The following is an 18,081-nucleotide window of genomic DNA, read 5'->3' as shown; positions in this document are numbered from 1 at the left end:
AATGAAATTCTCTCAGAATACAGCTCAAATGAAAGTGTCTTTTTTTACCTCTTTTGGTAAGGTGAACCTCAGAACGTATGTTCTGCACATAACTTGTGTACATGTGATGATGCTGCCTCTCAGAATTGCACCTCAAGTTCTGGCCATTTATTACGCAGTCGCTTTACCCGAGACACTTATGGCCCTCTCCACTTTCCCACCCCTGGCCACCCAGTGCGTCGCTACCTAGGCTAATGGTGCTCTTAGGCAGAGGAGTAGTGGCAACTGGAGAGCCAGAATACAACAGCGACAGAGGAAGTTGCCAATGAACTTGCAACACTGAAGGCATACTACATAAGCACTTACAGTAAAACCTCGATAATTCGAACATGGTTAATTTGAAATCCCAGATAATTCGAAGAATTTTTGCAATCCCATAATCTTTAATAAAAATTTGACCGAATAATTTGAAGTGGCAGCCTACATTAGCCCTGTTAATTCGAAGATCTGGGGTGGCACGCGGGAATCCCCAATTCCGATTTCGCAGCAAACCGGTGAAGCAACCGCCTCTCGGAGCCCTGAGGTGGTACAGCAGAGCGATGCCGATGCTTGATATGCGAAGCAAGCCAGCCCCAATACTCCCAGAACAAGAAACAGTCTATGGTATGGCTTGCGGACCACTTCGAAAATTACTATCCGATTCTAATTCACTTCAAACCAAAAAACCACTATTCGCACATGCCTAAACAAGACACTCCAAGCTGGCAGTAGACTGTTTACTTTTATCATTTCAGTTCTAAAATCCTGCAACAAAATTCAGAAAACAGGTCTGAACACGCAAAAGGATGCACAGTTGCACACTGTGGGTCTCAAAACAGCTGCATGCTGACAAATAATTCAGGGATGCAACTGTTTCGGTCAGCAGTGGCATGTCTTGCGCACCTTTCCTGTTGGTAGTATGTGGCACAAACCCAGAGTTTGCTCAGCACTTATAAGAATGAAGAATGAACTGCAAGAGATGTCACGGTTTCACTCAGTGCCAGTGGTACCCACACTGTACACATATTGCCATCAAAAAAAAAAAGAAAGTTAGCTATAAGCGAAATTGCACTGCACAGCTGTGTTGCCCAGTCAAGAGCTCTAGTTCACACTTTTCCACAACAGGTCTGTTACTTCCAACTTCCGAGTCCCTGCAAGGCTGTGCAGGCACAGCTCCGGGCATGGGCAGCATGTGGGTGAGCAGTCGTGCCTTGTCACTCTCGCCTCCACTCGCTGCAGCCACTGGAGCTGGAGATGGGGCAGTGGCCGGCTGCTGTGGGGGCCAGTCTGGGGATGCAGAAGGTGCTCGTGAATAGGCTGGTTTGTCTGCACTACTGCTTTGAGGAGGGAAAGAAAGGAAGCCTGTAAATGTGGGAACTGTTCTCCATTCCAGTCAGTATGTACTGGCACAGCAATAATCAAAGAAAAACTTGAGGGACGCTTAAGCTTCGCCTTTAAAAGTAGAATGTGATAGCATTATCGCGTCCCGTCCACATCGCCTACTAATTAGCATGATAATAATTACTCATGTACACATCAGTAAGTCTTTAAGACACTTAACGAAGTCAAAGTCCATAGCATTTGCCAGGTCCACCTATATTCAGCTTGAACCAACGAGGCTTCATGGCCCACTGGAAGCGTGCCCATCTTGCAATACGAAGGTCCTGGGTTCAATTCCCACCCAAACCCAAGTTAACCAAATTTTCTTTTCAGCTCAATTTTATTAATTCTTTGCTTCCATCGGGATTTTTCGCTCACGGCCAATAACACCAACAACACTGGCTTTCCTGCGACATGAGACCCTTAACGCTCCCGCATTAAAATTTTTTAAAAATCTGGGCAGGGAGGAAGGCATCAAGTAGTTGTTCGTCATTTCAGGTGTTGGAGACCACTGACACACTGAATCAAAATGAACAGAAAAGTGAAGCACTGTTTTAATGGACGCTGCTTTTGCACTTCTTTTTTCCCATTCAATTCAAATTAAACACCCAACTCTTGGTTCTATCGAATGGGTGAGGCTGAAGAATTTTCCCAAAACATGAATTACAAGGCTTTTGTATCAAAATTTAATGCTAGGCAATGGTGAAAGCCACAGAAGCAGTCATTATACAGATTTCAGTTGTCAGACTTTTCAATGGACACTACAGTCCCAACATATGGCTGTTTAACATTTATCTCCAATATAAACAGGTAATGGGTTATGGGGTTTAACGTCCCAAAGTGACTCGGCTATAAGGAACACCGCAGTGGAGGGCTCCGGATAATTTTAACCACCTGGGGTTCTTTAATGAGCACTGAGATCACACAGTTCATGGGTCTCTAGCGCTGCGTTTCCACTGAATTGCGTTTCCACTGAAATGTGACTGCTGCCATGGCCGAGATCGAACCCGCCTCTTTCAGGTCAGCAGCAGAGTACCATAACCACCGATCCACCGCGTGAGCTCCTTCAATACAAATGTAAATGCAGTAACCAGGGATTTGAACTTTTAACACATGCACAGCAGCAAAACATAGCACCTGCACGTATTCAGCCTGTTTCTTTGATTGGTATGACTTCAAATAGGAACACAGTGCGGAACTGCAATGAGGTGCGGCAGCCTCGTACAAAAAGCAGCTGAAAGAATACCGCAGCAACAAAATCCAGTTGAAGAAATGAGGTTGATGACCAGGATTAACCACCATGCAAATAGAACAGCACTGTGCACTTAAAGGGACACTGAGGACAAGCAAGTTGGCAGGTAAAAATATATTACAGTGTTCTAAAGACAAAGGTGCTACTCTGACGAAAACAGAACTTTTGCAAGCTAAAAATATTGATTGATTATAGATTTTTATGGTGCAAGGGAATCTATGGCCAAAGAACACCATATCACAAGGTGTTTTCGACTTCTCAAGGTGGCATCAAAGACCCACTTCCCAAACATTTCACTCTAAATATGCCGAGCATCAGACCGGGGAAAGCTTGTACCCACTGTATCACCGCTGGGTACTCGGCGGCACTGCAAGGTAAAGATTGTCAAAAAATCAAAAAGAGGTGTCACCACCACCAGCCGGCTCCACAAGAAAACTGCAGTGTGTGAAGACAATTTCTGGGGCGCAGATCCCGGAGGCTGGGCTAGTGCAGTGCATCAAGACAGTCTTTTGCGAGCACATCCATGAGGCTAGGTCACACTGTTATTCATCTGGAAATGGTTATCAAGAATCTTTCTTGGTCTCGAAGTCACAAGTTTTGAATCAAGAGGCAAGAAAATTTTTAAATCCAAATCTCTAAGCAATAAACGACCCTTTTGTTGCTGGACAGACATAACATAGCCAGAACAGCCATGGCATCGATTTTGATCTGTTCCTAAATCAAGGGGGAAGAGCTGCATGTAGAAACTGAAATATCATGGGAAACATTTCCATTGTCTGCTACATAACACAGAGGACACATGCCATAGACTGACCACATAGAGAATGCAGCCATCATCCAATAGTGAATTTAGTATGCCCCTCTACTACCCCAGTTTTTCAACTGCCAATTGCACAGGCAAATCAAGACTTGCCGGTGAAGTGCTCCTCACACTGATCACCTTTGGGCATGTGCAAATATTTTACAATTTCAAATATTCGGCCGAATAGTAAAGTATTCAATATTTGATTTGATTATGGTTTTCAAAATTTCAAAGTATTTGTCTCAACGAATAGGGTTTCTGGAACTCTTGCTGCATGTGGTTTCGGTTCAGCATACCTCGTCTGGAAAGCACTGTGGTGTATGCGCAAGCAAAGCTCTGACTCTGCGCTCCATGCCTGAGCTCCCGCGAGTATGCCGGTGTTGGTCTGCCGGTGCTGGTATGCCATTGCTGGTGCGGAAGCACGGCGCCCAGATCTGTACCTGCCAGGTGTCTGTGGCTGCACCACCCACGGTGCACACGCGCGATAACCAAAGCAAAGCACGATCAGCGCGATGTGCTTCTGCAAGCCGCCAGTGTGCATGCGCTGATTGGTCACGACAGGGCAGACATGCAAACGGATAGCCAGCGCCTGGCACCTTGTGGCGTCCTCAGATATATATCTGTACACATGGAGTGGCTCACCGTGGCAGTAGATCATGCTATGCTAAATCTGTCTAATTGGAGGGCACATGACTCCCTTGATTTCCATGGAACGCATTCTAGTTGACTGCAGCTTCTTCAATCGCTCTTCTCCACGTGAAATTCGCTAAACATGCGCGAAGCCGCGAGTATGGAGAGGAGCTAAACTGAGACACGTGGATATCGCTGCCGCTTTCCGACGCATGATGTGGGGTGGCACTGAGTGCACTGTGCATGCGCCCTACAGATGTCATGGAGTCGCCGCTTAAAAGCAACAATAGCTGCACAACAACACAATCGCAATAAAAAGCGGCAGTTGGGGGCTCCACATAGAGTTCTCACACCCCAAAAATATGTCAGCACCACATGTAAGTTGGTTCCCCCAATTTCTCGAGGCCATTTTTGCAGAAAGTTGACACAGCTTCAATGAGTATGACAAAGCTTCAACGTATGCACTTTTTTCATGTAATAGCCTTGTGTGTTCAAAAAATACATACTGGTTTTGAAAATGGCTATTGTGCCTTTTACTCCTTTTTGTATGCCAAAGTATTCGAAATGTTCGATTCAAGATTATTTGATAAAAATTACTATTCGCTTTGAATTTGCTTCATTATTCTCACAAGCGCAACCACCAAATGACCCTCCCACCCTCCACCTGCCCTCGCAGATAATGTGTGTCAATGCAAAGGTATATCTCAACTTTTCAGTGCTTTACATATCCAGATCATTTGTTTATTTCAATATTCTCGATGGTGAGGGCTGTGAACAGGTCTTCACAATGAGTGTGGAAAAATCTAAAGCCATATTCACATGGCACGGAAAAACTGTTGTACACAATAATAAAACAAATTACAGGGTAGAACAGCCACATGCAACAATTCTAAGAGATAACAATGAGATGTCTGGCCTGAGAGCTGTACAACCCAAAACAACACAGCTCTGATGCTCAGCCCCAAATATTGTGAACAGCTGTGCAACTCTGTTCCTTTGAGCGTGACAAAACATGGCACCGCACTAACAGATAAGGGTTGAAGAGAAGCTAGACAGCGTTTGTGGTGTCTTCAGTCCACAGCTCGTCTCCAGCCCTTGTCCATTGGTGTTGGTACTGGTACCATGTTTCATAACCTCAGCCGTGCATTATTGTGATGCATGCAGCTTTTAAATAACTTGTGCACCAGTAATCTGGCAATGCAAAAATAAAGAGAAAAAGATAACCTAGGTAAGTGCTTCAGTTGAGAATGCACAGTCAACTACTTAGTCATCACAAAATGTACCAATGGTAAGCACAACTCTAACATTCAACTTTTAATGGCACGGTCAACAATGCTAGTTATTTTGAGGACTTGGCAGACAAAAATGCCCATGGAAGAACAACACACAGCTCACCTGCAGAGGTAAAGCCAGTTTGTCCATTTTTATATTTTAATTTGACATTGCTTCTTATCTAGTGGTTGTTGCAGGTTTTTGTTAAAAGACATTGTTACATGAATATATTTTACTGTTTTCAAATAAAACTTCAGTTGCTGGTCAGTGCCCGTGTTTATCTATCCTTCCTTTGTTTTCCACTGGTAATCATGCTTTAGGATCTCATAATGTAAAGTCAACGAACTACCTCAAAGAACTAGCTCGCTGCACTGCTGGCCACTCCAGTGTAAGTTGCACATTGGAGACAATCTCTGCCACAATGTCAAGTTTTCAGTCATCCAGACCACAGGGAATCAAATGGCTAAGCCGGTGGTTGGATGAGTTTGTCCCTCACCACAGCACCAACTGTGCCTTCCTGCTTGATGCATAAGAAGGGTCGCCGGTCGCGACATGCCACAACTGGACCAAAGGGGTGAACCCTGTGATTAAGAATGAAAAGATGCACAGCTAACCCATGTGAGGAGCTCCTTGCTTCTCTCTTGTCTGCATCCACAGCTGCAGCAGAGACAGGAGTGGCAGACCGTGGGGTGCTGTCCTTGGCTGCTGACTTAGGCTGTATTTGAATAAAACAAAGAAGTTGCAAAAACAATGAATGGCAACTTTCTTCATCATCATGATCATTTATTGAACTCTTAAGGACCCTTTACAAGGTATTACATAAGAGGTGGGAGGGCGACGTACATATAACAACACAGGAACAAAGCAAAGAGGTTGAAACAAAAATAAAGAAATCTAGTAAAACAGATATAACCATACAATGAGAGCAATGAGGACAACGAAATACAATCAGTAAAATCAAACGAGAACCCAGTTTTCTTTTTTTACTTTTGCCTGTCTTATAAAGGAGCCATAGTGGGATATTTTGTGTTAGAGTTCATATCAAGTATATATTTGTTTAAAATGCACTTGCATCATACCCAAAAACAAATATTTGTTTCAAAAGATTATCCTGAGCTTTCTTTTGTCACTGCAGAAATTGTGATTGCATACTGGGACTTGCAAAGTCCAGTGTAACTGCCCATAACAGCTGCCAGTAACAAGAGAGATAACTGAGGCCAGTGGAATCCGGACTTGGTAGCGCTTGCATTGGAAGCCTTTTCAATTGGTCGCCTAGATGAAGCACAAGAGTACATATCCCAGACAGGAGACTTTATCGAACAAAATGCTTTCTTCGCCCAACACAATACATGTCCTGTCCTGTAATCACCTTTTGTTTGTTACCTTCCTTTTCTTGATCACTATTTTGGTTGTTCCGTGCATTCAATCAGGAGCACATAAGAGCAAACAATTAGTTGCTGGTCAGTGCACTGTCTTGTCACTTTTTCTGTGCTTCCTCCTGCATCCATGTGCCCACCGTATATGCCAGATCAAGTAGCCCAAAGAAACTTTTTGCAAACAAAAGCAAGCACCAAATGACCAAGCACCAGAAAGGTATCCAATTCCAAGCAATTCTAACTCTTTCCTTACTATGCCTATTCAAATTAATCAATTTGAATGATGTTGCAAAACGGGCATAAGTCGTTATCACAGCTGTTTAATAGGTAGCACCACCCAGTGTGTTGCAAAAGAACTTTGCCCTAGTTTCGGATTCGGTTTTTTAGTCAGCCATATAAGGGAGTATATGGCTCAACACTGAATCGTTTAAAAATGGCCTTCTTCCTCTCCCCTCTGAACTCATGCACTCTGGTGCCCCCGAAAAAATAAAGAAAGTCGGCTGGTACTGCACTACGCCAGTGAAACCATCACACGTCGCCACCCAGTTTGTTTACTTCCGGTGGCAGCACCCGCTTACCCGCCCGTCGACGGAATCGTTTGCGTACATTTCACCCCTGTCATTGAGAGAGTATTTTGAACCCGGATCTCAAGGCACAGCTTCTACAAGTGGCCACCGTGATAGGCTTCGAACCCTACAAGTATGCCGTGCAAAGAAACCGGCTACTGAATGCCGGCGGCAGCAGCAATGGCTCGTCGCCTGGCGCGCGGGCTGGCACAGGCGGCAACACAGGGCCGTCGTTCCCCCTCCCTTCCAGTACGACCGCGGCCGGCAGCAACAGAGATGACTGCAGAGCTACGAGCGATCAAGCCGCCATGGCAGAGCACATGACTGTCCCCCAAACGGAAGTGTAGCTGTGACGTCATGCTAGCAGCAAATGGCAGTGCCGAGCTCCCTGTTGCTCACAGCGACATCACCATACTAGTGACGCATAACTCTTAGAAAAATAGCGGCAAAGATAGTCACTATGTGCACATCGATTTGCCCGCGAGTTCTTGAAACAGTTTTTAAAAATTTATAAATTGCCAGCTTCGTTCTAAGGACTCATACTTTGTGCGAATGCTCAAAAGCATTCGTTCTAAACATAAAACATTTACCAGCAATCTTCGAAACGCACTTCCTAGTCCCTTTAAGGAAACTGCAATGTATGCCAACATTTAAAAGCAATCCAAAAAGGGCCATAGCAAATGATCCATGTCACTGATAGCAGTGCTATTTCCTCAGCAACAATGCTGCCCTGCCATCAGCTTGAGTTGTGGCAATGTTAGATATGGTCAAACTCTACTAAATTCTGCATCTCCAGGTTGCACACAGATATGGTCAAACTCTACTAAATTCTCCACCTCCAGGTTGCACACAGGCTACGAAGGATGCCACACAAACGCCCAAGGTAAATTTTGAGGACTTGCAGTTGTCCAACATGCTCTGAAATCTAAGTATATGCATAGGTGTTTCTGTTTTGCCTCCATCCAATTGTGGTTACCATGGCTGAGCACCATACGTGTGGCCGTGTGCACAGCAGCAAAACAGCAACCTCTCATCCACCATGGTGAGTACTAAAAAGTCTCAGCAACTTTCAATGTGCACCACCAATGTTTGTGTGTTTGTGTTGGGTTTTATGGCACATAGGCAGCTAAGGCCATCATGCGCCAAGCTCAAGGTATAGAATTGGTTGTCTGTAGAATGTTTAGGAATATGAAAAATCGTCGATCGTGTAGATGGCATAAAAATATTGAACTGCTTTGTAATAACAGAGAAGAAAAAATCTGGAAATAGCTAATGGTAAAAGCTGCAGAGAAGGTCAGGTCAGGTAGCCTCAGCAGCTATCCTTGGCTGGGCAAGGATCCTGAGGTTCCCAACCAATGAAATAAAAAGCCTCAGCCACCATGTGAGAGCTGTGGTTGTGAGAAGACCATCGCTCATCTTCTCTGTGAGTGCCCTGCATTTGCGAGTGCAAGACATACACTGTGTTGTGCCCTGGACCAGCTCAATCCTCGCCCATTAACAGAGCAAAAGATCCTCGGTCCGTGACCACAGCAGTCGACTGCCCTCAAGGCATACAAGGCACTCTTTGCCTACTTGAGAGCGACTGGATTGAGTGACAAATTGTGACAGCGTTGTGCGTGTGTGTGTGTTATGCCTTTTTTTCCCTTCTCTCATCCTCCTTTAAGTCCCCTAATCCCTCTTCCCCAGTGCAGGGTAGCCAACCGGAACCCCTTTCTGGTTAACATCCCTGCCTTTCCCTCCTCCTCTTTATCTATCTATCATCTATCTGCTTCTTTTAAAAACTAAAAACGGAATTTATGTTAACAATGAAATTATCATTTAAGAGCAGTGCTGGATGAAAGGGAATGCATTCATTATAAAATTGAGTAAAATACTTTTTTCTTAGTGTTTCCAGTTGCACACATGAAAATAAAATGTCATTAACCGTAATATTATCTCCGCATTCGGAAAGAGGTTTGTCTTGTTTTGTTAGCAGGAAGTTATGTGTAAGGTGCGTGTCACCTATCCGGAGACGGCATAAAATCACTTCCTTAAAACGTTCCTGGTGTGCACATGATTTAAATTAACTGGCTTTACCAAATGTAGTTAATTACTCACTTCGCCGTTCCATTCCGATTGCCATTTTTCGTTTAATTTATGCAGTACTAAGTTTATGCAATCCTTACAAGGTATATTTACTTTTTTTTATTTCTTTGCCACGAGCTTTAGCAGCACAGAAAGCTGCCCTCTCGTTGCCTCTTATTCCAACATGACTGGGAACCCAGCAGAATTTTATGTTCTGTCCTCGAGCTGTGGCTGTTACTATCTTGTGTATGATGTCACCAAAAATCGGAGTAACTGCATTTCTAGGATGCAAAGCTGTAAGCATACTGAGGGAGTCTGTGCAAATAATACTGTTGGTAAAGTTCTCGTATTCTATTTTTTCTGCGGCTACACAGACTGCGTAACATTCTGCAGTGAATATGGATGAGCACTGTGGAAGTCGTACTGCTTTCTCCGACTTCCCTCAGACCACTGCGCTCCCTACGTAAGCATCTGTTTTTGAACCATTTGTATAAAACTGCGTAAAACTACTGTATTTTTCTTCGAGTGCAAGGAATTCTTGTACTATATGTTGTTGTGAAGTTTCATTTTTATGAAACTGCGCAAGAGTGAGATCACAGACTGCAGGAAAATTGTGCCATGGAGGCAGTGGATCTCGTCTCCGAGCAATGTCAGGTAATGCATCTAGTACGCTGAGGTTTTGGCACATCTCTTCAAAACGCAGGAGGAGTGGCCTGATAGCGAGCGGTTTGTTGTTAAAAAGTGTTCTAGATGGGCACTTTGTGACTACTGGGTAACATACTAGGTATTTGGGCAGTGAACGGGTTTTTAAAATGTATGAGCATGTGCGCATGGTTTTTCTATCTGTAAGTGACGGTTCGTTGATTTCTACATATAGACTATTTATGGGTGACGTTCTGTAAGCACCAGAGGAAAGGCGCAAACCTAAATTATGTATTGGATCTAGTCGTTTCAGATACGAAGGTTTCGCTGACCCATAAACAATACATCCGTAGTCTAAGGTGGAGCGTACCACTGAGCGATAAATTTGTAAAAGAGATGTCCTGTCAGCACCGCAACGTTTACATGACAGTGCTTTTGAGTATATTTAGGGATCCAGAGGCTTTCTTTTTCAATGTGTTTATATGAGGCAGGAAATTGAGTTTTTTGTCAAAAGTTATCCCTAGAAATTTATGCTCATTTTTGAGGGGTATCTGTGTTCCGTTCAGATGTATAAATTGGTCGGCTTGTATGCCTCGTTTCAGCGAGAAAAGGATGGCTACTGTTTTCTGTGTGGAAAACTGGAAACCGTTCTGATCTGCCCATGTCACTAGTTTATTCATTGTCAACTGTATTTGTCTCTCGCATGTTTCTACGTTTGAGGATGTGCAGGCTGTTCGAAGATTGTCAATGTACACTGAATACAGGATGGACTTTGGGATTATTTTACTTATGGAATTCATTTCTATAATAAACAATGTCCTGCTTAAAATACACCCCAGAGGAACCCCATTCTCTTGAACGAAGCTCCTGGACAGGGTTGATCCCAGGCGTACTTGAAATGAACGGTCGGAAAGGAAGTCAGTGAGGCAGTTTAACATCCTACCACGGATACCTAGGCCGCCCAGATCGCGGAGGATCCCAAACCTCCAGGTTGTATCATACGCTTTCTCCATATAGAAGAAAACGGCAAGACAGTGCTGTTTGTGTATAAAAGCTTCTCTTATTGTGTTTTCGAGGCGAACTAAATGGTCTGTTGTTGAGCATCCCTTTTTATAACCGCATTGATGGACATCAAGAAGTTAGCGGGATTCAAGGACAAATGTTAATCTTATATTAAGAACACTTTCGAAAGATTCCGCGAGACATCTTGCGAGGGCTATTGGCCTATAGCTACTTAAGGAAGTTGGTGGTTTTCCAGCTTTCAGGAATGGCACTATGATGGCTTTCTTCCACTCTTTAGGTATTTTTTCTTCTGCGAATATTTCGTTAAAGAAATTCAAGAGTGCCTCTATGGCAGGCTGGGAAAGATGCGCAAGCATTTGATAGTGTATCTGGTTGGGCCCTGGAGCAGTTTTTTGCCAGCAGACAGTACAGCATTGATTTCTTGGAGAGTGATTAAATTGTTGTATTGTTGGTTTGCACCTCCACTTGTTGGAAGTTTTTGTTTTTCGGAAATACTTTTGTATTTCAGGAAGGACTGTGTATAGTGAGATGAACTAGAATCTGCAGCGAAGTGAACGGTGAGAAGTTTCCATTTAATTTCCGAACCTGTTCCCACATTTTCTTTGATGTTATTTGACAGCTTATAGATGAAATGTAACTCTGCCATGAAGCTTTCTAGGCACTGCGACAGACGTACTGAGCTTTTGCTCTAGCCTTTTTAAAACGTACCAGGTTCTGATGTGTAGGGTACCTGCAAAATTTGCCCCAAGCTCTATTTTGTTGTTTTTTGCTTCCTTGCATTCCTTTGTCCACCACACTTTGTGTTTTTGGTGCACCACTCCTGAAGACTGAGGAATAGTTAAGTGTGCGGCATTAATTATACAATTCGTCAACATTTCGTTTATCTCATCGATGCTAAGGTTTTCTAAAACTATATCTTCTAAATTGGCTTGTGCTCTAAAAATTTCCCAGTCTGCTAAATGCAGCTTCCAATGTCGCGGTTTAGTTGGGATGATTTCTGGCGCAGATATCAAACTGATTAATACAGGAAGGTGATCGCTGCCACATGGGTTGTCGATAATGTCCCATTTAAAATTGTTAAAGACAGATGGAGAACTAAAAGACAAATCCAAACAGCTCGTATTGCCCGAGGTCGGAGAGCAGTATGTGGCCTTTTCCGTGTTTAAAAGATATATATTGTTGGTGAGAATAAAATCTTCGAATGTTTGCCCCCAGAGTCGCAGCGCTCGCTTCCCCAAAAAGGGGAGTGAGCGTTAAAATCCCCAACTACCAGATATGGCTCGGGAAGTTCATCTATCAATTCTTCTAGATCATGGACTGTTAATGTAAAATGTGGAGGAATGTATACGGAACAGATTGTTAGTGTTTTATAGCTCACAATGCTGACTACAACCGCCTCAAGTTTTGTTTTGAGCTTGATTTCTTGAGCAGGGACACCACTTTGAACAACAATCGCGACGCCTCCCGAGAGTTGATTTGCCTGCTCTCGATCGCGTCTAAAAGTTTTATGTTTCAGGATATGCACATGTTGTGGACCAAGATTTGTCTCCTGAAGACAAAACTATGAATAACATTGGCCCTAAAATATGTGTTATGTCACTGTAATTCCGCATAAGTCCTCTGCAATTCCACTGAATTAAAAAAGCCATGTTTATGTTTTTGAGAGGAAATGAAGGGGGATTTACTTATGTGGTTGGCCCGTTATGAGGGGCCTGTCTTTTTACCGCTCAAGAGAGCTGTTTCGCCGCTGTAATGGAGGCGGAGTGGGTGTTGCATCCATAACCTCAACAGAGGTGCTAGAGGACCGCGGAGGGGCCGCGGTTGTGTTAGTTTCAGGCCTCTCCCGACGGGGGGAGATTCTGCAAAATGCCGACCCATGGACCAGCGTTCCCTGCTTTGAGGGTGGCAGAGCAGCCTTCGCTGTCCCTGCCTGGGGCATGGAGGGCCCTGCCATCGGCTCGGTGGAAGCAGCCTCGGCAGGTGCCGGAGTGCTGTGTGGTGTTACACCCCCGCGCACCAGATCAGCGAAGTTGGGTTTTGCTGTGAAAGAGAATGCGTTGGTAAGCGCAAAATGCCTCCTTGCTTCTTTAAATGAAATATTTTCCTTTGTCTTTATGGCAATTATTTCTTTTTTTTTTCCAGGATGGACACGCCCTGGAGTACGCAGCATGGCTTCCTCCGCAGTTTGTGCACCGCAGTGCTGCGTCACATTCCTTAGAATGGTGGTCTTTCGAAGTGCATTTCGCGCAGGTTTTGCGGCCGCGGCAACTTTGTGAGCCGTGGCCAAACTTTTGACAACTGAAACATTGGCGGGGATTGGGTATATAATGTCTCACGTTGACTTTCAAGTATCCAACTTCGATTAGATCGTTTTGGACAAAGTACTGGTGTTAAATGTGAGGACCATGTGTTTGGTATCTATTTCTTTGCTATCCCTGCGGATTTTGATTCGGTGAACGTCGATTACATTCTGGTCGCTGAGCCCTTGAAGCATTCCGGCTTCTTTGAGATAGATAAAGTCAGATTCAGAGATTCCACCTCGGACTGTGTTTAGAGATCAGCAGGGGGTTACAGAGACAGAGATGTCCCCTATAGATGCAATGTTTGAGAGTTTGGAACACTGGATGCTGTCGCGCAGTTCAAGAAGTAAGTCGCTGCCGTAACAACACTGAGCATGCTTTGGCGATCAAACTTCTCACCCAGTGCAAATTAGGAGGCACTTGATACATATGCTAGCAAATGTCACTTTTGCGCTCACATATATCCCTAAAAAACTGTCATGTTTGCTACCATGCAATCTTCATAATACGATCACAGCTGATACGAATGTGTAAAATCCCCTGGTCAAAGTGTACTGTGTGCAATAAGCAAAATTCCATATGTTCCAGATGTCCTCCCGTGCCACATTGATAATACGAACAAGTTGCTGTAATCGCACCAGCGGGCACTAAGTGTTGCCCCTCACATTGCTGACTCAGTGATCGCCAGTGGTGCAGTACGCACCGCGAGTACAGAGCGGTCGTGCGCAGCCGTAAATAAATCTCGTCAGCCAAAAAAAGATCTGCATTATTCTATTTCCCGTGCTTCTGCTAACAAATTCTGGATAATGCAAATATTTTGCACAACCCTGTGAAATTTCTGTATGCAGTATATGTTGCATACATTCTGTATACAGTATACTCTAGTGTATACAGAATGCACAAGAAAAGTTCAAATGCTGAAGCATGCTCCACATTATTTTGGCAGCACCTATGCATCACTACGAGGATGCTTTGGTTGATACAGAGTCTATGGGTGCTTTATTGTTTGATCGCACAGTGTAACAAAACCCATCTGGTCTGTTTTTTACTGAAGCATAATCCTAATATAAAACCAGCATCTGGCTCTGTAGTACAGCTGGCTCCTGATAATTACAATTCAAAGGGGACTAAAAGTTTGAATTAAAAGAAGTCCTTGATACACTTAACACTCACAAGCCCCAATGGTTAACAGGGACAAAAGGTCAGTTCAAATGAAGTGAGTATAAACTAACAAGAGTACACTTTGAAAGCAAAAAGCAAAATGAGCCTATCTAGACACTTCAGGAAGCTGTAAATCTTGCATTGAGAGGTGCAGTCATTAAATGGCAGCATGAGTTCTACAGCATTCACAAAATGAACCAGAGCTTCGATGAGTACAGTAACAAAAGTAAATAAGATACAAACCTGGAATTTATAACCGCAGCCACATTTATGTGTGCCCACAGCCCTGTAGATATCGGGAAACAGGCAATGCTCATGTGCAAACATATTAGTACAATGACATACTTCTCGCAATATGCAATGTTAACCTTGGTGAGCCTACAACAACTCTGAATTCTTTATATGTTGCATCCTAAAGAGGCCTGCTATAAAAATTACGTTCCATTCGCTTTTGGTTCCTTTTGCATCTGAACACACACAGCAGACAGTATTGTCTTTCTAAGTTCTCATTGCTGCTCCGAACTCAGAAAGTGCTGGCATATGTAGTGCAGCCAATGGTTACAAATAAACTATATGAACACAGATGGTTCAAAAGGAGGAGGTAGATACAACCACAAATACCAAGTAAGCTATGGAGACATTCGAATGAACCTTGGATGGTTTGGCCGGTGTGGATTTGAGAAGTTCTCATACAACATGCATAAGCAAAGTGGCGTACTGCATGCGCTGACCACAGAGGCAAAATGGCGCACCTTGCTGACAGAGCTGACTGAGACATCGTACACCGGAACAGAGTCTGGCGGAATTGTGGTCCCCAAGCCTTTTGAGCCATATCCAAAAGAGGGTGGCAGTACGAGGAGCCTGTGAGAATACTTCTTGCAGCCAAGGAGGCTCTCCTCCACGCCCTGCAGCATCAAAAAATAGAGAATAGAAAGAATCTTTAGATAGAAGCAAACTCACAACAAAGGGTGCATCAATGTAGACAAATGCTTATGCAGCTAATGCAAAAAGAGGACACGACTCATAGCAGGTGGATAACTCAAGCAAGTAAATTGCTCAGGCAAATAAGAACTGAACAACACTAGCACAACACAGATACGAGCAGCACAAAGCAAGATGGATATCTGCCAAAGCACATAAATCATGCATTTCCTGCACTTGTGAGTCATGCCTTACTGGCGCATGAATTCTGAAACTACTTTCATAGTATGCGGCTGAGAGAAAATTTTTCATAATTCTGTTATTGCATCTCTTTTTATGCTTGGGTGGTGCATAATACATACGTGAAGGCAGAAGCTATACATGTACATGTTGTCTGGTACAATAAAATTTGTTGCGAGTGGCAGATCTTCCTGTCGTCTTCTGTCTCATTTTGGCACCTTTAAACCAAGAACAGCAGTTCTATGAGGAGTCAGTGACCAGCTGCAAAACTCCGTTTGATGCGGCTTCCATGCAAAGCTGGCACAGCTTCATGACTCAGTGAGTGGCGCACCACGAGTATGTAGGCAGGTGGCGCACTGCTAGCGTGGGTGCACCATATTCTTGATTCTAGGTTACAGATAAGCTGATCTACTGGCATATCCAAACCATAATGGAGTTACAAATACACCTAACTGTTTCACTCTGGGACCAACTGCACGGTAGTAACAGCTGAGGATTAATTTCATAGCGAAAACTGAGGCAATCATGTGCAAACACAAGCAAGGCATCAGAAATGGCACAGTACGAATTAAAAGCCATGTTAGCTGACAATGTTAAGCAATGTTAAAGCATGACAAAATGTGTTATTTGTTCCCAGGGTGCAAATTCATCATGTTAAATCCTTTTCCCTTAACTGTTATCAAAATTATGTGACACAGGCTGAAAAAAATCGAACTAATTCAAAGGTCACGCAGACAGCTGCGACTAAAAAAAAGAGGCAAGAGAAAACAATTTCACCTTCACGTGTTTTCCTCTTCCAATCTTAATTTTTTAAGGCTCATCACTGTCAGTTGTATCAAAGACGTGAAAACAATCATAAATCACTCTTAATATTGCTAGCCTGAAAATGCCGCACAAAAAAAATGTTCCAAGCAACCAGTCACAACAATTGATACAGAGAGCACTAGCTGTAATCAGAGAAGGTAAAAAAAAGTTGAGTTACAATGTATTCTTAAGTTGGTAATGCTGGTGGTAGTACTGCAACTGACTGTCACAAATAATCATGACTACAATTATTCCTTTGGAAAAGACAGTAAAAAAATGCAACAGCCAAATCTCCACATTTAAATGCTAATGTAAAATCAATTGTGAAAGTTCCCTAGCTGAAACCCCAGCGATCAAAGCAGGCACTTTCTGGTTTTATGACTAAAGTTGCAAGGTAACTTGGCTGTGATGCTTACAAAAATAAAAAATCACCACGGAATGCCACTTGGCAGTTTAAATTTGTCTACTCCTTCACTATGTTATTTCTAATAACAAACTTCATGCCTACAACAAATGCTTACGTCAGAGATTCTTCAAATGGACATCAAAACAACATGGGTAAAACCTCAGTCCCCTCTATTCTGCACTTAGACTGCAAGCACGAAAGTCTATGAATGTCTGATCGCGTAAAGTTTACTTTTCGAAAGAGCCCTAGAATGCATTTCAAGTGTCAAAAATAATGCCTGCAAAAGCAGAGAGAAATCACGACTATCTCGCCCTCCTATCACTGTCGCATGTGATATGCAAAGGTAACAAATTAATCTGAGCCAGTCAAGTATACCCATCTCCTTGAGAATCATTCTCAATAGTGCCAGAAGCAACTTCTCGTGAACTTGCTAAGGATTAGTTGCCGAGACATCACAAGCAGAAAAAGAGCACAGGAGTCAGGCATGCATGCCTGCTACAATGCAAGGAGAATGGAATATGCCAGCAACTGACAGACTAGTCGGCTTCAATCGCAAAAAAAAAACAATGAAAAAGCACACAGCTATCTACTGAAAGAATGTGTCTTTGGTAAATGGCACTCCACTCTGGGCTTGATGAAACTCAAGGGTGAAGTTAAGGAAGGAAGCTCTAATACACAATGGGGCTAAAAACTGACAAGTATAGCAAGATGGGTTATACATAAGTGACGTTCACGAGAGAGACAAAACAGGACCAGCGAGGAAGTGTGCTCGTCTCATTTTGCTTCTCTTGTGTCTGTCCAACTTGCCTAGCAATCTATCCTGCTAAAAATGGACACTCTGAAAGCTCATTTGGGACGAAGTTTCACAGGCAACCGCTCGCAAGCCTCAAAGAAAGGTTCTCTTGAGAGTTCTCTTTTTGACTATTACTCCTTGGGGAATGGGAAAAAAAATGGCCTTCATGTCACATCATTTGTTGGTGTCAGCCATGTCTCAAAAAAAAATGTTTTGATACTGGTGCAAGAGAAGTAGCACAGGCCTCCATAGACTGGCGATGTGCTTTGTAAAGCGATTTGAAAAATGAACGCTCAAATCTTGGCAGAACTGCACCTTTATACTTGATAAGACCACTTGAAATTGCAACGAAGACCACTTTCACACCATCCGAAAGATATATGAACTCAAACTCAATTTTTAAGCATTGCATTAGTTTAGTTTAGTTCGGC

At 43.4% G+C, this 18,081-nt stretch overlaps 1 protein-coding gene across 1 annotated transcript; it reads right to left on the bottom strand.

Annotated features, from left to right (window-relative positions):
* Positions 1–222: 222 nt before the first annotated feature.
* Positions 223–15,387, bottom strand: LOC144102509 (uncharacterized). The gene is made up of 3 exons (XM_077635769.1): positions 15,239–15,387; positions 5,969–6,069; positions 223–1,352 (listed from the first exon to the last, which is right to left on the bottom strand). The coding sequence occupies exons 1-3, from the start codon at positions 15,316–15,318 to the stop codon at positions 1,120–1,122; spliced, it is 414 nt and encodes a 137-aa protein (XP_077491895.1). The 5' UTR covers positions 15,319–15,387; the 3' UTR covers positions 223–1,119.
* Between the last annotated feature and the right edge of the window lie 2,694 nt (positions 15,388–18,081).

This window comes from Amblyomma americanum, chromosome 1 (genome assembly GCF_052857255.1).
Source record: "Amblyomma americanum isolate KBUSLIRL-KWMA chromosome 1, ASM5285725v1, whole genome shotgun sequence".
NCBI classification, from domain to species: domain Eukaryota; kingdom Metazoa; phylum Arthropoda; class Arachnida; order Ixodida; family Ixodidae; genus Amblyomma; species Amblyomma americanum.
The sequence above is the reverse complement of the archived record's forward strand: the minus strand, read 5'-3'. Positions and strand labels throughout refer to the sequence as shown.

Bases quoted from the DNA above. Each gene is read 5' to 3' on its own strand.
- LOC144102509 (XM_077635769.1), bottom strand. From the start codon at position 15,318: ATGGCTCAAAAGGCTTGGGGACCACAATTCCGCCAGACTCTGTTCCGG. The intron at 6,070-15,238 runs GTGCGCCATTTT...ATTCAAATACAG, and splicing joins CAGTCAGCTCTGTCAGCAAG to CCTAAGTCAGCAGCCAAGGA. The intron at 1,353-5,968 runs GTTAGCTGTGCA...TCCTCAAAGCAG, and splicing joins GCAAGGAGCTCCTCACATGG to TAGTGCAGACAAACCAGCCT.